The sequence below is a fragment of the Pezoporus occidentalis genome, unplaced genomic scaffold (genome assembly GCF_034315485.1).
Source record: "Pezoporus occidentalis ecotype Australia unplaced genomic scaffold, CSIRO_AGI_Poc_V1 ctg13, whole genome shotgun sequence".
NCBI lineage: Eukaryota > Metazoa > Chordata > Aves > Psittaciformes > Psittacidae > Pezoporus > Pezoporus occidentalis.
The window spans coordinates 3,100,008-3,121,119 of NW_026913103.1; the positions used below are offsets into that span (position 1 = coordinate 3,100,008).

The 21,112-nt window shown below is 41.5% G+C and overlaps 1 protein-coding gene across 2 annotated transcripts; it reads right to left on the reverse strand.

Moving 5' to 3' along the window:
* Nucleotides 1-5,857: 5,857 nt before the first annotated feature.
* OGFRL1 (opioid growth factor receptor like 1) lies at nucleotides 5,858-20,903 on the reverse strand. Of its 2 annotated transcripts, none has more exons than XM_062608159.1 (7): nucleotides 20,402-20,903; nucleotides 18,407-18,493; nucleotides 17,777-17,855; nucleotides 13,942-14,020; nucleotides 13,783-13,849; nucleotides 13,495-13,640; nucleotides 5,858-11,861 (listed from the first exon to the last, which is right to left on the reverse strand). In XM_062608159.1, exons 1-7 carry the CDS (start codon nucleotides 20,669-20,671, stop codon nucleotides 11,114-11,116), a joined length of 1,476 nt encoding a protein of 491 aa, XP_062464143.1. In that variant the 5' UTR covers nucleotides 20,672-20,903; the 3' UTR covers nucleotides 5,858-11,113. The 2 variants fall into 2 exon arrangements, with proteins under 2 accessions (XP_062464143.1, XP_062464141.1); XM_062608157.1 differs by having other exon boundaries at nucleotides 17,777-17,858.
* Between the last annotated feature and the right edge of the window lie 209 nt (nucleotides 20,904-21,112).

A 21,112-nucleotide genomic window follows, 5' to 3' on the forward strand; every position in this document is an offset into this window, starting at 1 on the left:
AGTCTATATGAAAAGATCTTTGTAAAGTCCTGGCCAAACTCTGGCTTGAATTTAGCTGGTAGGACTCCTATCACCTCAGTAGCAGTGCAGCAAATGAGTCAGCAGAGAATGTGCCACTGGGTATGTTACTACATCATTCACATCTGCTGCCTTAAGTGACACATCTGATGCAGACGTTGGTGCTCCCAGCCATGCCCCAGGGAGGCACACACTTACCCCAGGCCAGTGTGACTCAGCAATATTTCATAGTTATCTGGTGGTTGCAGGAGATTTCAGGGTCAAAATTTTGTCAGCAGCGTTTTATCCAAAGTGGTGGAAAGCTTCTAAAAAGCACTGCAGGGACATATTCTGGATAGCTTTATGGCACTGGCCTTCAATACCACAAGCAAACTCTGACACCCGAGTGTGGTATTTTGGGAAAGCCACAGGAAGGCTCATTGCAATCACCTTCACACATGTCCTTAAAAGCAATGGCACTCCCCATGTAGGCTGGACCTGGGCTCCCTGTTTCCTGAGGGATGGTGGCCTTTCCTTGCTGCTCCTCACTGTCAGCGAGGCTGTGCTGCCTTGGCACAACGCTCACGGGTTTGTTATCATCTCTCTGGGTGAACAGAGATTGGTGCTAGGTGTCTGCATGGTTTAAGGGGGGGACAATAGCAAAGGCCTTGAAAATACAGGCAGTGGTTGAGGGAAGAGACCCCAGGATAAATTAGAATGCAACTGGCCACTTCCCATGGTTGAAAAAGTGCAACCTGAAAGGCTATGAAAGACTACCTCTGCTTTAGGAAAGGGAGGAGCACCTGAGTGAGGCACCTGCTGCAGCCTGGAAAGTAATGTCTCCTCCAGGATCAGGCAGTGTGTAGCCTGGCGTAGAGGTGCAGGGCTGGCTGGGAATTGCCTCAAAATGACATCACCTTTTCACAGGACCAAATCTGGGGAGGGGAAGCAGAAAGCAGATGCCCAATTCAGACCCAGCATTCCTCACTGAAGAGCTGGGTGTGATCACCTCCACTGCAGTGCCTGAGGTCAACATAAAAAGGACATGGAACTGTTGGAACAAGTCCAGAGAAGGGCCACGAGGATGATCAGGGGACTGGAGCACCTCCCGTATGAAGACAGGCTGAGGAAGTTGGGGCTGTTCAGCCTGGAGAAGAGAAGGCTGCGTGGAGACCTCATAGCAGCCTTCCAGTATCTGAAGGGGGCCTATAGGGATGCTGGGGAGGGACTCTTCATTAGAGACTGTAGTGACAGGACAAGGGGTAACAGGTTAAAACTTAAAACAGGGGAAGTTTAGATTGGATATAAGGAAGAAATTCTTTACTGTGAGGGTGGTGAGGCACTGGAATGGGTTGCCCAGGGAAGTTGTGAATGCTCCATCCCTGGCAGTGTTCAAGGTCAGGTTGTACAGAGCCTTGGGTGACATGGTTTAGCATGAGGTGTCCCTGCCCATGGCAGGGGGGTTGGAACTTGATGATCTTAAGGTCCTTTCCAACCCTAACTGTTCTATGATTCTACGAAGGACCATAACCATCAGTGCTGGTTACACAGGTCAGCTCCATGGTGCTGGCCACTCACAGATCATCTCGGGCATGATCACTGGGATGTGACTGATGGCTTTGAGCATGTGATGGCGGTGTTTGAGGATGAGTAAGAAGCAACCACTAGCATGGGGGGTGAGGTTGATGCATGTCAGCATAGCAAAGCTTTGTTTTACAATTTAAACTGTAAAAGAAGGTACCATTATCACTGTATCCTTGCCATGAAAGAAGAAAAGGAGAACAGACAGAAAAAGAAAGAACTCTAATTTTAAGCGAAGAGTTAAAATGTGGGGTTTCATGATACCTTTTCAAAACTGACTGAAGAACTAGACTGCTCCTGAGCTTCCTCTAGATGCAGAGAAACCCCTCATAAACTTCCTAGGAGCACTCGTTAATGGAGTATTAGCATTAGCTGTCTTGTAGGTTTGGAACATTCTACTACATTTCTGCATTTTTAGTTAAAGTGCCACAGATTTGCCCCCAGGTGACGGAGGGTCCCATGTGTGGCTGAAGATCCCAAGTCCTAGTTCTCGTAAGTAAATTCAAGGCCTTGATTTCAGCTGCCAGTTTGGAAGCTGAAAATTCAAAGCTTCCGTGTTTAAGCTTTCAAAGGAAATTGGAGAAGTGAAAATGTGAGGTTTCTTTTTTTTTTTTTTTCCATTTCTATTCTGAAATTTGAAACAGCTGCTATGAAATGTTTATAACTATACATAGTGCTCAATAAATGTCCAAACCTGGAAGGAACTATGCATGAATTATGTCTGATTTATACATTAAATAAAAATAGAAAGAGCCAGTTGAATTTTAAATGTTCTTCCTCCATTCAGTAAGCCTTGAAATTACGATGTCTATAGAATACTGCCTGCAAAAACATCTAATGCATTGCACATACCATATCAAAATATTTTAAAAGCATTCCAAGAGTTTATCGTATAAGGCAAACACTGGGACCCAATTAAACCTTCTTAAATTGGCTTTTCATAGGGAAAATTATTGGAAAATTATTTTAAGCTCACCCCACAATACGCAGACCAAGATTAACCATAACAAAAGGTCTGAGCTGCCAGTAATTGCTGCAAGTAATTGTAGTTGGGCAGGTCAATAAACCCACTGGGCCTGTAACTCAGCCCTCAGGAACCAGAGCCCAGCAGTGAGGCAGAACAGCCCCCCTGCCCAGCCCTGGACCCTGGCCATGAGGGGCAGATCCTAGGGCTGCTCTGAAAAGGACAGATCTTCACCTAACCTCCGTTTGGGGAAATGAAGCGTGTCTGATTACAGTATCTTTGCACAGGTGGGAGCAGGGCCACATTATGACTCTGACCCCAGACTCTGCTTGACCCTGTGCCAACCAGGACTGACAGCCTTCCGAAATGGGGAAAAAAACTGGGGACTCTGGTGCTTCTAAACACCTGTTGCTCCTGCCCCTGATGAAGAGAGCCCTGCTTTTTAGAACAGGCTTCATGGAGCTGAAGTTCAGCTTTCATATTGGGTACAAATGAGCCAATAAGTCATACTATTTTGTTTACTCTGTAATACCCCTCAGAAGACATGTGAGGCTAACACTTAAAAAGCAGTGTCATTATATATCTTTATTTAGTCACAAGATACTTTGGTAGATACTTTTGCTGCTTCTTTAGAGGTCTGTTTTTAAACTGCAGATATGCTCCAGTCACACTTACTGATTTAACACTGAAGTGATAATAGCTATCCTGTTTGACCCTAGGGAGTGAAGATATTTAATATTTTGTCTTTCAGTTTATTACCCAACCCAGGCAAACAAAGCAAAATAAATCCATTAAATTGTAATTTTTAGAAGAGCATTCCCAGGTTGTTTTTTTTTTTAGCTAAATCACAATTTTGCAATTACCGTGATCGTTACAAACATCTTAGCCTTGCTCAAGATCATCCACGTGTATCAAAATAAAATATTCCCATCCCAATTTTATGGTACAGCTCTGTTAGAAAAATATTTCAGAGAAACTACAGAATCAAACCAAAACCTTGAAGTTTAACTCACTGAACAACAGAGGTAGTTTAGATTTATTTCAGCTGTCTCCCCTGCTGCTCTATACATAACAGAAGTGCTTCCCAACTCTCCTTGTCATCTCAGTCCTTCCTTGCTGTGTGCTCTTCCCACCAGTGCTCTATGTACCCCCCCAATATTACAGCAGCTGAAAATTTCCTAGATGGTACCCCCAAAATAAAGCAAAGTAGGTGAGGACATGCCCTGGGAGATATGTGCGTATTTCTACCCACCATCATACTTTCGTAGAGGTGGGCACAGACCGGCTGGCTCACCCGCTGACCCAAAGTCACTGACAGTGTGTCACTGTGTTCCTAAGTGGGTGTCTGCCTCTTTGGCTGGGGGGAAGCAGCAGGCAAGGCACAGGGCGCTGGGCCCATCATCCCCTTGCCTCACCTCCTCCAAAAGCTGGTTTGTCTTAACTAGGGCCAGCTAGATCTGGGATATCAGTTTATGCTCATGCCCTTGTAATGAGCCCCAAGAAAACTGCAGGAGTGGCGCTGGCACACATGATGGTTTGTGCTCACACAGGATCGATCCTTTTACTGCAGACATGCCCAAAGTCTGGAGCTGCTGGTACAACAGCCAGCAATATAACTAAGTGTCTCCACATAGGACATGACCAAGTTTACGTGCCGAGGGTAGAAGAGGATAACTGCCTTGCAGCCAGTCTTTGCCAACAAGCAGATGAATCACTGCAGTGCCTCAGGGAGCTGCAACTGAATTGTCTTGGGAAACCAACACACAGACATATCATGTTATTGCTTACCATTTCCACCCCATGCCTGAATTACCTGACAACATGGAAGTAAGTTAATATAGCCATGTAAACACCAAACTCCATTTGAGACACAGACCACACTTGAAGCCCTCGTTCCATGTAAGGACCACCTGCTTCTCCTGACCAAGAAGAAACACGTGAGCAGGAAACACTCTCCAAACCTGCTGGGCCCTTTTACAGAGCTACATAAACCTGCAGCCCCACCATGTGCATAACAGCTTACTACAAAACTGGGAGGAAAAAGGAGATGAAGCCATCCCACTCTACAGCTTCAGCACAGGACAAATAGAACCAGTAGGTTTGAATGTTTCCCTGCTAAGCTAAAGAGCTGTAGTGAGTCGCTGGCACTGCTCCAGAGGATTTCTGCCTGCACAATCATAATTTGTATTTTACCCTTTAATGTTAACAGTGTTTTCATACTACACATTTCTCTTAAGATAAAAAACCCAAACAATGAACTTTTAGTAATGCTCACTCTGGGCCTTCCCTTGTTCTTCTGCTATCTGTTGGTGGTTTTGCCACTGACAACAAAAAAGGAGGACCAGAGCCTTTAATGCCCTACTTTTAAGTGTTAATACATTTACAGAAGACTATACAAACAAGCGCCAAACAGCAATTACACATTACTAGAGCTACACAATATCTGTACATGTTGCTAAAACAATGCTGCTAAATGAAGAAGCTTTATTAGTTCAGAGGTTTTGGCTGCTGTTATTAAAAATATAATACCTGAAAGGAAATCCAAGTATTTCATTTTACGAACAATTTAAAATATAGCAGTAAGCAACATAAACTATTGCTTTTTATGTTTATACAATTTTTTGGCATAACACTGCCATACAGTTACAGGATTATAAAATATATCTTTATAGTGCATTACAAATCCAGAAACTGGTTACCACTCCTACCACATACATATGGTATTGGTACTACCAAACATGCACGGCATTCTGTAAACACTGCAAAAGAATACAGAGAAGAGAGCAGGACCATTCATAAAAACTGACATGTAGCCGTTTCATTTCACAAGTAAAAATTGTTGGGTTTGGGGTTTTTTTCTTTTTACTGCACTTTTTCTTAGAACACATTTTAACAATGATGACTATGGTACTTCTGAATTTTATCCATGTAAAACTTTACCCAATCATCTGTTGCTGAACTCAAATTGCACAAAGGGCAAACAACCATGAAATAAGTTAAAACACAGAAGAAAGAGCAAATAATGATTAGCAAACATGCTTCAGCAGATCCCAAAATTGCAAGTGCCATAACCTTTTTTACTGCAAAACAATCATTTTCACACAGTTAGCCACAGTAGTAAATACATTCAGTATATTTCACAATAAACTTTAATTGATGAATATGCCACTAGACTTTTGAGTTTCTAAGAAGCAGGAGACTTCTTTCAGAACAATTTGCCAATTCTCTCTTATTTTATAGCAAACAGCTTAATGCTTTTGAAAATAAAAATGAATATAAATGTAAAGCCACAGGAGGTCTCTATTTAATTGGCTCTCTATAGTTTCTGAACTATATTTTGGAGCCCGTTATGGCATGTATTAAACATACTCTTTAAAATAAACTTGATTTCCTCAATGGTCTTACCTCAGTATACTTAAGAACATGGGCTGTAGAAGGAACACAGCTTTCATGAATAGACATAGTTCCTAGGCAATACAGAGCACAGAGATATTACAGAGATGTAATTTACATTCCCCTTGGAGAACTGCATCTAAACACCTCTAAGTAGTAAATCTCTGGTATTCACTGTGATGTGTATGGAGAATGGGTTGCTCCATGCTTAAGCCTTTTTGGGCCTTCCTTCATTTTCAGGCTCTCAAATACCTTTTGAGCAGTTACCCCAATTGCAACTTCCCAGCAACATTGGGGTAACATTTCTAGGGACATGTATCAAGTTACCAAAAGGTTGAATGAGTAGGGTTCTCAGCAAACCCCAGACAGTATACATGACCACAATGTTACAACCATTGATGCGGCTGTCTCCAAATCCAGAGGTGTCTCCTCACCCAGATGTGGCCTAGGAGTAGGTTTTACCCTTGACTGATCTTGCTTTTACATTGATAGGAAAACAAACAAACAAAACCTGTTCTGAAGTTGGAATCTGGCTTTTAATGCCTCATACAAAAGGATCTATGTGTAAAAATTTATTCAGAAGGGACAAGCAAGTCAATATTGAAATCAACATAGGGACAACTTTTCTGCCTAAGCAGACATCTTCTGCCTAAGGACAGAAACACAGGACGTTTTCTGCCTACGCAGATACTTTGTCATTAGAATATCCCATGGCTTTTAAAAACTGGGTTGAAGTGGATTACTGCTCATCTTACAGTACTTTTAGTAACTGTGTTCATATGCTCTAGCAACTCTTGAATAAAGAGATCTGAGACAAACAAGATATTATTTTTTCCATAAAGAACATAATTAAACATGGAATTCACAGCCACAAGGGATTGTGGAGGCTGAAAGAAACCATGAGTTCAAAAATGGAGAAATTCCTGGAGAAAAATGGAGTCACCTTATCTGTTCTTTGTTTCACACCATCTGTTGGTGGCTGCTGCGGGAGGCAGGGTACAGGGCTAGAAACATCTTTGGTTCTGATCCACACCGATAGTTCTTAGGACAATGTACATCATTAGTAGGATATTGTCATACATATTTATTAACTGCAAAACATACTTTACATACTTGCATCTTATTCATAAAGACAGCTTTTGTCAAGGAAATTCAGTATGGTACATTAAATTTGTAAAACTACGGTGTAAAAAGAGTTACATTTTCACTTAAGCATATATCTCTTACTATAATTTTTCATCGCTACCATCACAACTGCCAGGAAAAGAAAGGTACAAAAAAATAATTCAACTAAACAGATATACATAAACTTTATTTAAGAAACAAACAAAAGCTGTTTTCCATTTAAATCTAGTGAATCTCCCTTACCTTGTTGGATCAACTATCAAAATTATACAAAGCTTCTAAAGTCTGTAAACTTTCTGGTTATAGAGCAGACATATGCATCCGCAGATTATTAGAATTATCCTGGGATAATTCAAGGAGGCTTACACTAGGTTACTTGATATAATGGCAATGGTTAAACAAACACCTAATATACCAGATTGCTGCAATCTTAAAGCAGGAAACTGAGGAGTTGACTAAGCCAGAAAACAGCTCTTAAAGGGTTATTGCAAGTATTTTTAGCCTCCTTCAGGATTACATCTTTAAATATGAGCAGTATGAACACCAAGAGCTCAGTTCTGCTCCTAGATAAGTGCACAAGTGTAACTGCTCTTAAAATCTGGATGGTCTGTGGTGCACACCTCACTTACCCAAACTGTCAGTCTCTATGCCAATAGTTTCAGCAACTGAGGCACAGTTACATCCCACATAGTAGAGCACAGAGATGTAATTAATGTTAAAGTGCTGCATTTTTGCATGATATGTGTGTACTCAGTAACATATTGTCCAGTTTTGCATTCATATCCCCTCATTATAGGATACTTGAATTCACAGGTGTGTGTATATATACACTACTCCCACTTAAAAGTACCAGAGACTACTCAGATGTACTTATAAGGAAATAACCCCTGTATGGGAGTGAATAGCTCAGATTCCAATAAAACACTTGGCCAAAATACATTATTGTAGCAAGTACACAGAAATCCCTGAGTACTTAAGTATATAGCAAGATAAACCCAAGTTTAACAGTGAGTAAATATCCTGGCTTTCCTTGCTCATCCTCAGTTTCTGAAGTAATGGTAAAAAGTACTGGCCTTTACAAGAATACAGTATTATAAAATATGTTGTACTGTAAGCCTGAAAGCCAACACTCAGAAACATCAAGCATGGAGTGCTTCTGGTTGCTAAGGCCATGCTTCTGTAATGAAATGCACACAATGCACCCATTTACCTATGGGATGCTACACAGTATGATAGCCCTGCAATGAATCCTTCTTTTAATCACTTGCAGCATCACAAGAAACAACTCTATGAAAAGAATTATAAACCATTGCATTTAACATAGAGCAGAATTTGCTAGTTAGAGCTGAACTGTCCCACGGGAATAATTCTGTTGATAAAGCTACCAAAGATTACAGAGTGCAGGAGTCCACCTGACACAAAAAACTTCACTTAGCTAATGCCCATAGTTCTTCATAGGTATGTCACTACTTTTCTGACTTCTCTGAAAACTGGCAGAAATAGACTGAGTTGTGGATTAAAAAAAAAAAAAAATAAAAATTGCAGTTAATAAAGATATGAGTCCCAAAGTTCCCAACTGCATTTTCAGATACACTAGGCCCTTAACGCAGACAACCCTGACAGATTAAAACCACATTAAGTACTTAATTACGAGTGGAGAACCAGCAAGCATGTGTAGGTGAAAGCTGTGTCACAGTAACAGAATACCGTACTGCAGAGAAATCATTTGGATGCACATCCCAAGAGCTTCCTGGGTTAAAAATAGAGCAAGATTTCTTTTTTTGTGTGTGCGTAACAAAAAGACAAAAGATCTCCTGAGGTCATCGATGTTCCATCAAATTACAGTATAAATATAATTACATTCCCAACATCCCTTATGTCACTTGAACACTACATTTTGAAGTGTTTAATATTAAAATCCATCAATTGAAGGCTCTGTTCCTTACAGTTATATTATTACACACATTTTCCCTATGCCATTAAAGAAATAACTAGAAAAACCGCTATCAAGTTAGCATGGTTAGGCACTCAAGATTTAAAAAGTCACAGGCAGAATATAAAGCTGTCCTCCCTGTGCATACAAGTCAGGTCAAGTCAAGTCCTTAACTACATGGACCAATTTTATCTTAGCATTTCCTTACCCCTTCTGCTCTGAAGGTCAGAGGAAATATGAACAAGGGGATCCTAGTTCAAGCCCATGGTATTGTGAAAGGCTCCTAAGCACCTTTTCAGATTTCAAGGAAGGAATTCTCTGGGGCATTTCTACTCAGACAGACTTAGTGTCTCCTTGAGCAATTTGAGTTACCCTTAAAAAAATCCACATATATACTTTCCTTTCCTTACAAGTCAGCACAGGATAAGGAGGGATAAATCTTCCTTCTTCCCTGCCTCTTTAGGATGGGACAAAGCCTAATCTTTGTCCATGGGTACCAAGATCTCTAACTACCATGCTATTTAATCCCAAGAAAGAATTCTACCTATGGAAAGCAATGGAGGATGCACTGCCATGATGGGAATTAGCAAAACAGAAAAACAAAGACGTTTCGACTATGCTCTGAAACTCCTGAACACTTTGTCATTTTGAGTTATAAGACTTGAATAAAGTCCTGTAGCCCTCTGACACTCAAACTGTAGTCAGCGACTTGCCTCATGACATTTCATCAAAAATACATTAAAGGCAGTGGATAATATATATACTTTTAAATAGAAAATACATATAGAACTTTTAGACTATTTTAGGACTGTAGAAAGTGTAAGTTCTACCTGCATTATTTTTTAATTCATATTCTACAGAAGTTGCTGGGTACTATCTTGTTTGACTGGCATGAAGTAAGACAAGGCTACTTGGGGACAGCAGACAGTCCTTCAGTGAAGAAAGTTGGGAAAGATCTTAATTGCAAAATTCCTACAGGCTGGGCTCCAGCTGGGCCAGCAGACTGGCCTGCCTCTATCAGCTGATGATCAAACTAACATTAAATTGTGAAAGACCTCAGATTGAAAGCAAAGAGAGGAAACAGCTGGAAGGAAGCATCAGGGCTGTATTTCTCCCCCAGAGCAGCAACAAGATTTCAGCGCTGTGCAGACCCTACATAAAACTGGCCAAGAAACATCCAAGTTCAGGTAAGATCCAGCTGGACAGGCATGGGGACATTTTCTCTGATGGCTTTGATGATTAAGCAGTTAAGTTTTGTGGTGAGGAGACTGCTTTTCAGCTGTCCAGAGGCTTTCCAGGTGCTGAACCCAGCTGGGGGACTTGTTTTATTACAGCTGATCAACAGAAGGCCTTCACAATGAAACCAAATCTGAGTGATCAAAGAAACACCCCTCTCCTCCAAATTAGTATTACTAACAAATGAGTCAAGAGAAGAGAGAACTTCACATGGGCTAAAAGAAGTCTAAAGTGCAACTTCCCTTGTACCCAGAAGCTGCAGATACAGTTTCATTGTAAGTTAAACTTTTATTCAATGTACAGTGATACCCAGCTGCATAGGACATTTTGATATCTGTTATGTCTCCAACGAGGATGCTGATTTAAGGTAAAAGATGTTGTGCAAATACTGCTGTTAAACATGAACATAATTCCTAAAAAATATCCACTAGGGAAAAAACTGTGCTCTTGAAATAATTTGGAGTCATTTCATAAAATGAAATCAACACTTAAAGCATATTAAAAGAAACTTTAAAGTTCTGATGTTCCAAGGCTTTCTAGTAAGTTATACCTTTTTTGTTTTTAAATACTAGATGGATTCAATGGCAAAAAAATAGATAAGATTTTCTATGCAGTCTGTCTGGAAAAGATAATTTCTTAGATTTGGATATACATGATTGTTTTTAAGAGCCACATCTGGTTGACTGCTGATAAACTGAGCTTGAAAAAAATAAAATTCATTAACCTAACAGAAGCCTAATCTGATGCATCTGCAACAAGCACAGTCTCATGAACATTTCATACAACACTGGATGGGAATTTCACCCAAAATAAAGGAGCAAGGAGTAATTTGCTCATTCAATATGAAACATAATGATTTTTAATCTCAGACTCATTATTTGAGCTTATCCTTGGTTTTTGTGGTGGTCCCCCCCTGTAAGTGTATCCTTATCAAGGTTATCTTGCAGATCTGCTAATGTGTTATTTGAGGAATTCTCGGTGTCACATAAATCTTTCTCTTTAGTGCCTGGGTGATTTCCACAGTCACTGTTCAGACCTTCATCATCTTTTTTGGAATGAGAAGTGTCCTCCTTTCTGTCTGAAGCACCTTGAACGTCTTCTGATTTTGAAAGCTGACCGCTATCAGTATCACTGTTCTTTTCACTGTTGTTCTGCCTAACAGCATCACAGTTCATTTCTTGGTCATCCTGGTCATTTTCTTCCTCATTTTTTGTGAGTTCTACCTTTCTTTCTTCAGTTGTTTTACCAGCTGAGCTTCCACTTGCCGATGTATTCTTAGGCTCTTTTGGTTTCTTATGCTTAGAAATACAACTATTGTGAATAGAAATTGGAGATGCTGGCTTTTTATTTGTTTTGCTTCCCTCCAACTTCTGTTTTCTTGGGGGTCCCCAGATAAAATGCTCCGAGGGTGTATAATGTTGCTGAGCGAACCTCAGGAGTTTCCTCCTTTCTCTTCGGTCTCTAATAGTATACACAAAATATTCTAGAGCACTTTGCTTAATGTTGGGAATAGTATCTTCCACAAGAGCTTCACGGAGAATAAATTTTACCAGGGGAGATTTAAAACTCTCATATCCAAGCTCTCCAAGACTTTTCAGAATTCGAGTGATTCTCAAGTAGTTGTGTTGAGACCTTTGGAAGAAAAGGGTGAAAAAATCCCATTGAATCAGGGGAAAAAAGAAAAACTAACCCACCTTACAGATACAGAGCTGGAATAGCAATTCCTCAGTCCTTTTTATCTCTCCAGGTGTGTACTTCAGGCTTCCTGTACTTTAATTTCTCACAGCTGCTGAAGCTTGCTAGCACCTCCTTTGCTAGGACATTGTGAGTGAAAATTAGTGTCTGTACAGTGCAATGAGGCAACAGGCAAAAAAAAAAACATAAAATCAAAAGTCTGTACTGATTTTGATTCCTTCTTCTGTATGTGCTCTTTCTAAGGAGAAACCCAGTTATTTTATATAATAAGAATTTTGAAGTGTATTGCAGTAATACAGCTATGGAACAGGATTCATTGCACTTCATTTAAGCTATCTGAAAGCTGGGTCTCCAACCTAGAGTAGCTACCTGCACTTCTCATACAGTCAGTGCTGGAAGAAAACCAGGCACCTCTGGAGAGCAAGTCCCACTGTTGTAAGAAATGTCTAAGACAAATGGAATGAACTATATTCTGGAAGTTCTTGTGAAGGGACCTTTCTCCCATAACGTACATATAAGTAAACAGTAAAACTTGAATGTGTACGTTTCAGATGGCTAAAATTAGGTAAAAAAACGTCCCAATTCATGACTTAAAACTGTGTACGTTTCAGATGGCTAAAATTAGGTAAAAAAACATCCCAGTTCATGACTTAAAACTGTGTAGCTAGTCACTGATGAGAATACAGGAATTACACTGTAAAAATGTGCTGCGAGTAACATTTGGGCTTCCCAAAACCTTTTTTCATCTGTGTTCTGAATCTGAGCCCACACCCATATTGGCTCATATAATATTTAAGTAAAACTAATAAAAAATTATTCCTATTATTCACCCAAAATTATTGATCAGCAATACAAGCTTTGGGAGAAGAAAATACTGCAACAAAGCAATCTCCAGCTCTAAGGTCAGAAATATTTGGAAAGAGATCACAAGATTTGAAGAGAGATTTTGAAACAATTAATCAGCATGGGACAAAATTCAGTGCAAACTTATGCTCCACACAATACTGATGAAAAGCGACAGAAGTAATTTGCTGAAAGTTGGGTTGAAGTTTGACTTAATGCATATCTAAACCTCTCCAGTTAAGCACTGCAACCAAAAAGTACTAAACATATAGTATTTCATGGTTTGAGGAGGGAGGGAAATCTTGTTATTTAGTTTCCATAAAGGTGTGAAGAATTTTAATTTTCTCAAAAAGAAATGTGAATACAAAGATAAGCCACTTGTTCTTTCCAATTGTGAAGCAGCACTTTGGAAACAGGTGAAAATTCATTTGGTAGCATGACAAACAAATTAATTTAACTGTGATCTTCTCCAGCAGCACCTAAACTTGTATTTTCAGATAATTCCATATATTGGTTAGATTGGTAGTGGGCAAGAGACATAATTAAAAAAAACAAAAAAAAAGGGGGGGAAGGAGAAATGTACATACAGACACAAACCAGGCATTGCCTATTTCTTTTTCTGTTTTTCCTGGCAATCTTTGGAAAATATATCTTCCCTTTCTCTACAAAAGAAAAGAGTAAAGAGATTCTGTGGCAGTTCTAGAGTGGAGTGCATGTCATTACTTACTCATTCAAATGCTGAAATCTTTCTTGCCAGTTAGCAGCTCGTGCTACGTTTCCAGTTTTATCAATTAGCTTTATACCAAAAAACTCCAACATCATTTTGTAAGCCAAAAGGAATCTTCTAATTGCTTCTTTCGTTTTCTTGAATTCCTAATAAACAAAGAATAAGTCCAAACTTTTAAGTGGCACTAAAGCAAGTACTTCTACATTGTATAAAACAACTCTACCTAACAAAAAGCAGGTATGTATCAAAATTAATGTGATAGTTTGTATGGAGCTCAATTTGTATTACCTCAATTTCATATGTAGTTAATTCCTTAGCATAGAAGTTCAGACCTTGCTCCCTCAGTGGAAAAAGCCTGTTAAAAGAAAAAGCACATTGCAGCTCATACTACATGAACACTTACTCAAATTAATGCTTTGAAACAGAAATAGGTAATAAATGACAAACCACTGTATGTAAGTGTGGTTATGTTCCAGTTTTTCATAGTCTCCTTTCCACTTATTTAGGACTTCTTCAATATAAACCCCTGCATAAAAACAATTTGAAAACTGTTAAGTAGCCATCAAAACCAGTATTCAGCTACATAAAGTACATGCTGTGTTAACATAATGATACAATACATACTTTAATTCTCTTTCACATACTACTTTTTCACATACTCACTAGGTCTATTAAAGCCATTAAAAAAAAAAATAAAAATTATTTTAGTTACTAAAACTTAATTAAAAGTGAGAGATTTATCAAATTTCAAGACAAAAAAACGTTATGCTAGGTTACCTGCCGGCAGAGGGTATGTGACAATAACCTCTGTAAATTATACTTCTCATGTCCTAGATCCCTTTATCAGACCGAATAATAATTAACAAACCACTACTCCATTGTGAATCAATATCTCTGCTTTAACATGACAAAACTCTGCATATATAATACATATATCTCGTCCTAGTAGGACAAAGCCTCAACTCTTCAAGAAGTCTCCCATTCCAGGCATCTCTCCATCTGCAAATAACATTATGACTGGGAAATCTTTCTCAATTAGCTGTGGCCAAGAATCCTGCTGCCATTACTATAGGTTTGAACTTGGGTTCTCAGGTCATGCTCAACAAATAAGAATTTCAACTTCTAGTGGTCTGAAAACAATTGTGAAGTTTAGTCGGTTCCTCTTGGAAAGGCACAGTGATAGAAAAACGGGACAAATTAAATGTGAAAAGCAATTAATCATTCTTTGCACCGAGACCATCTTATGAAGTTCAGTCAAGGGCCAGGGTACATTTCTGAGTACCTGCACAAATATACAAAGTACATAAAATGATGTTCCTTGTCCCAAAATCTGCACGGTCTCCTTCCATGAATAAACACTCAGCATCAGCCTGTTTCCACTCTGAAACCAAAAAGTTTCACCACTGCTGCACGGCCCTTCCCAAAGTCAAATAGCATAGGAGTGGTCTAAAAAATTCGAAGCCCCATGCAGACAGTGTCCTATTGCACACTCGAGATCTCTCCCTCCGCAGTGAAAATTTCCACTTGGGTCTCAATGACAAAGGAAAACTTGTTTGGTACTTTTCTTCAAGAAAGGGAGAAAGCAGACAGTCAAAGGGGCTAAGAACATGGGGTTTCCACTACAGATGAGGCTAGAAAAGGACCTTGCAAAGAGGACCTCCCAGCACCAACATACTGTATCCAACCTGTGTTTCAAGTCTTGGAAAACTTGCTGCTCAGGGCAGAGAAACAAACAGGCCAGTTTTGAGTCAGAACCACAAGCAGAATCTGTAGGTCATGGAATTAAAATTCTGTCATGGTTTAACCCCAGATGGCAACTAAGCACCACACAGCTGCTCACCCACCCCCACCCTGCAAAGGGATGGGGAGCAGAATCGGAAAAAAAGAAAACAAGTAAAAGCCATGGGTTAAGAACAGTTTAATATTTGACATAAAGTACAATACTAATGGTACTACTAATAGCAATGAAAAGGGAAATAATAAGGATAAAGATATTAAAAAGGGGGGAGAAGGGGGGGGGGGATGGGAAAGGCAGAAAAAAAACCAAACAGTGATGCACAATACAACTGCTCACCACCCGCTGACCAATACCCAGCCTGACCCAAGCAGCAATCAGTCCCTTCCGGGTAACTCCCCCCAGTTTATATATTGGGCATGATGTGCTGTGGTATGGAATACCATTCTGGCTAGTTTGGGTCAGGTGCCCTGTCTCTGCTTCCTCCTGGCTTCTCGTGCCTCTCCTCACTGGCAGAGCATAAGAGACTGAAAAGTCCTTGATCAGGGTAAGTGCTACTCAGCAACAGCTAAAACATGGGTGTGTTATGAGCACTGTTCTCAGACTAAAGCCAAAACACAACACTGCACCAGCTACTAGGAAGAAAATTAACTTGATCCCAGCCAAAACCAGAAAAATTTCAGATCTAATATTGTATTAGAAATGTTTTTAGTAACATTCCCCAGTAATTCTGTCCCTAATATGGTAGCTTAGACTCCCTCTGAACAGTCTCACAGATCCACAGACTTATGTCAAGGTGGTGGCTACTCATTCTCAGTGAGGAATTCTGTATAACCAGAGCTCGCAGCCATCAACGCTTCAGCCTCCATGGCTTATTAGCTACCTTTGACACTACCAACTGTGGTTTTCTCCTGAAGTATTAAGAGAAATTTTATTCTTGACAAATTTTAGGAGGGAAGTCCTCCTCTAGCTTTCATGACTATCTCTTCCTATGGCTAATCCTATTGAATTGCTCCTTCATTCTGCACTTTAAAGGATCCCCCCAACATTTTCTGGCTTTTAGTTTCAGGTTCATGTGGTCCTCAGGTTCCCAAGGACCTCAGTGCTCTTCTTTTCCTTTCTATGTCTGTTCTCTGTGTAATGTCTCCCAAATTTGCTACTTCTGTATTGGTAATTCACAGATCTAACTCTTCTTCCAGTCAAGCTAAAAATGCAGCATCTGCCTGCAGACATCTAGAGAAAGCTCAAGATGATTAGAACAAAGGTCTTATCATTCTTTCACAAAACCTGTTTTCTCACTTGCTGAAGATATTATCACTATCTTGCCTATAAACAGCTGTCATCTTCAACCTTCCTATATATACATCTTTATATCCTTCTGTGTAACATCCCATCCAGCTTCCTATCAGAACTGTGACATTTTGCATCTCAACATCCTTTTTCCTGACCTTGAAAAGTGCCCTCCTGTCACACTTACATCTACCTTGAATGCTGCTGGTATGATCATATTTCTAGACCACAGCTTTTTTATACTGCCTCTTTTTTGCTTTGCATTCTTCTAATGTGAAACCCTTTTCTGCAAATTCAAGCAAGAACTATATGCCTTCAATCCCAAAGCCTTTTGTGACCTGCCCCTTGCTACCTTATGAGAACCCACCTGCTGCTATGAGACTGATCCTGCCTCTGACAGGATCCTGCCTTGGTGACAGCCTCCACATCTTGCTTCTGCCCTCCCGTGTACACGCTGGTAGCTCCTCCCAAGCTGCTCTCATGCTCAGAGGACCTTTCCGCAAACACCTTCAGAGTAACCTCCTCATAATTTTTAGAACTCTCAAAAGCTATTTTTTGGCCTGCAAAAATTTTTTTACCAGTGGCTAAGCTCTCATGTACTGAGGCTCTTGCCTATCATTCTAACCAAGACTGTTTTATTGCCTCCGTCTGCTTCCCCATCTGTCTGCTACCCTCTTGTCTCTCATACTTCGACTGCAAACTCTCTAAAGCAAGGTTTGTCGTCTTTCAGCTCGTCCTCTTTGTGTAGAACCTTGCATTTGAGGTTCCTGCTCCACCACCTGAGCCACTAGAGACTTAGAGAAACTGTTTTATTATTGTTATTACAATAATCTCACAGAAGGTAGTTACAACATACTCTTTTTCCCTTACACAGTGCTAGGGATAACACCCTGATTCCTGCCACTTCTAATCACACAGCAACAGTTTGTGCAGCATAACAGAATAACTTTATCTTTGTTTAATAAAAAGCAGTGCCACTACTATGAAGCAGTGGTGCAAACAACGCCCTGTGTGACATCATGCTGAAAACGCATGAGAAAAGCACCACCTCCCTAGAACACAAGCTAACTCTGGTTTAAGCATAACCTGCTCCAGTGTTATCAATATGCTCCTCCAACACAGAAGGTTCAAGTTATACAATATTTAACTATATACCTTCAATTTTTTCAGCACTGCAATTATCACTACAGTATCACTTTGTTACTATCATTAGTGAGCATTCTTTTGTTATCACTATTATTGCCACATATTACTCACCATCAGGTTTAAACGGGATTTTATTTTTGTAAAAGCGGAGATTGCACAAATCATTCTGATATCGAAGATCTTTAAAGTTCTGCTGAAAGAAGAGAAATATGACATTATCACCCTACAAAAACCTAACAAGAGTATCCAGAAAGCAATATTATGTTCTTTGAATAATCTGAGGACAAAAGATGTTCAGAGTTTTAGGAACCACAGTTTTACTCATGCACTTAAAGACTCAGGTTAAGGGTCTGCAAGTTCCTTCTGGCTGCTACCTTCTGCTGAGGCCAAGGTCTGAGCAGCAAGCAGAGCAGCACCTTGACTCAGGTCTCAACAAATCTGAAAGATAAATAAGAAGCCCCAAGTCTGTAATCTATCCTCTTTGACATTAAAGGCATGAGCCTTTTTACGGGCTCCTACCACTGCTCCCGGGCTTACACATCTCACATGTTTGCACACATGCCTTGAATGAAAAGATGTTGCCCTGGTTTCACTCCTGTCCCATGCTGGGCCTCTGCATCAGCTTTTTGATTCTCATTTTTTATTCCTCATATTCACCAGGCACCACAAAGTTTTAGGAATATTTGGGTTGTATGCCGTCTCCTACTAAAAAGGCAGTTTAAAACCATAAAATATTCTTACTGGATACTGGTGTCGGTACTTGTATAAATCTCTTGCTGCATAGAAGCTTCTTTTCGGTTTGGCTGTCAGCTCAGTTCCATCACCACTCTGAAACAGTTATGAAGTAGGTAATAACCATACACAAACAGATTATATACCAAATTTGTGTAATATTCAAATAATTATTTTTCACAATGGATTTCAGCAATGTAAACTAACATAAGTGCATATACTTTGCTCACTGTTTGGTCAAACACTGAAGCCTCCCTGCTGAATACCTAACAACATGCACTTTTAACATAAATTTAAAAATCAAAATAAAATTCAAAAGCAAGGCTATAACATGGCCTTCCAATTAGACTGAATTTGATTTAAATCAACAGGTTGATCATAGTTTCCAAATGCAAGACTTCAAAGTAACCTTGCAAGTATTAGCACAAGGTGAAGTAAATAACTGAACATGAAAATGCAGAGACACTACTCATTTTGAATGGGAAATCAAACTATTTGCAAAGACTATTTGTCATGTGTACATTGACTTAATTGCTATCTTTGCATCATGTGGAAGAAAATGAATAGTCATGGACAAGCCATACTGCAGTTGTAACACCTTCTTGCACCATTTTCTATTATTAGTTTTCTCAGAACTTAAATTTAAAACCTAGTAAGAAGAACCATTAAGGCCCAAAATAAAAATGTGCTTAGAGAAAACACACATGTACAAGAACTTGTACTAGTCCCCAGATGTTTGAAAGCTGTGACCTAAAGCAACCAAAGCCCATCAGGGTCAATGAAAATAATCTCACTAAGTTCAGAGAACACTTGAAAAAGCTGCATGCACTGAAGAATATCAGGAAATGAAGCATTACCATGCAGACTTCAACTTGCTACCAACAACTTCATTTTCTTTGCAATTTCTTTATAACCAAACTGCAATGAAGAGTTTTGTATCCTTCAATCTCACAGAATAAGCCTCTACAACTAAAACCAAGGGCCGAATTACTACAAAAATTCATTCCACTGCTTTCAATACACATGTGACAGGTTAAAGTCAAGCCTAAAAAGGGAAGTACCCTGTGACTGCACTGGACATCTGTATTATTGCCACTGCTTATCAATAGCATATTAACAACAAACAGGGATGTGTTTTCATTCTTCCTTTTGGAAGACCAGCTCTGACCATATTACAGACAAAACACACTTTCCTGAACAAGCAATACCCTTTGACACCCAGTCAGAAGGCATCAGTATCACCAGCTATCAAGCAGAAAAGTGAAAAATGCTGATGCTTATTTAATTTCACACCGTTTCTGAACAGTAAACGTTATACATCTAACAGGCTAAAAGAAAGACCAAACTAGCCCAGCCTGCATTCAATTCTGACTCCGATTAAATTATTGCCAAAGCACCCCTTTATCTCCTTAGGGTCAACATTCTCAGAGGTTCCTAAAAGGCAGAAACTTGCTCTGAAAATTCCTCACCTCAGGCCCACTGAGAAGTCACAAATCCATTGCCACCTACGATCCAACACTCAGCTTTTTAACCCATTTAATTAGAGGCCAAGTTCCAGACTACATCTGATGCAAAGCAGAACCTTCCCTACAAACATCAGTGGCGGGACTAGCAACGACCTCAAGGCCCGTTTTCTCCCAAGAGCAGGTAACCGTAAGCGGAGGGAGGACGGGACATGGGCTCATTTGTACTCCAGATGCGGGGCCAGTTCATCACATGCCGCTCCAAGCCATGGGAAGCATTCCGCGCCGCCCCAGCCGCCCGGGCCCGCGCCCCGGCCGGCCGGTGCCGCAGAGCTGGGTGGTGGGAGGGAGCGGGGCTGCCCCGGCCCGGCCAGTCCCTGAGGCTTGGCGAGACGAGACGAGACGAGGCTCTGTGGGACAGCGGCAGTAGCGCCTTGCCCGGCCCGGAGCCGAGGCCAGCACCAAGTACGGGCCGTACCGACCGCCCCTCACCCTGCCTCAGCCTCCCCGCAGCGGCAGCTTCTCCCGGCGCCGGCGGTACCTGCTCGGGGCTAGCGGCGTCCGGCTCCGCCCGCTCGCCCTCCTCCGGAGCAGGGGACGGTGGCAGCGGGGGCTCCTGCGGCCGGCAGTCTGCTGCGGGCAGCTCAGCCAGCTCTTCCCCGCCTCCCGCGGCGGTGCACACCCCCTCCTGCCGCCGCGGCTCCCCGCCGGGCTCCGCCGCCTCGGGCTCCGAGTCTGTCTCCCAGGTGGAGTCGCAGTCCTCCACCGTGGTGGGCTCCTTGAAGCTGACCCCGCTCAGCAGGCTGCCCATCGGGCAGGGCAGGGCCCGCCGCCGCCGCGCCGCCCGGAGGCCGCGGAGGCCGACGGCTGGTTGCGGCCGCGGGCTGCCTACGGCTGCGGCATGGCGGGGCGGGGCGGCGGTCGGGGCTGCTCCCCCGCCCGCCCCGGCACACGGACACGCGTAGGGCGGAGCTGGAGGCGCCGGGGTTTCCACAGGAGGCACGCACGTCCAGTCCCGGCCTGCCCAGCCCCGGCGGCGGGCCCTGGCGGGAGCGGGCACCGCTCGCCTGGCCTGGGACTGGGGCGGTCCTGGGGAAAAGAGGGAGGTGGCGGCAGAGACCCCGAGGGGTTTTCTCTTCTCGATGGAGACCTCGGTGACTCCTAAAGGGTTACGAGAAAAGCGAGGGGGTGCGGGTGTTCATGGAGAGGAGCGGGCATAGCACCTGCCCCGCAGCAGCGGTCTGTGGAGAAG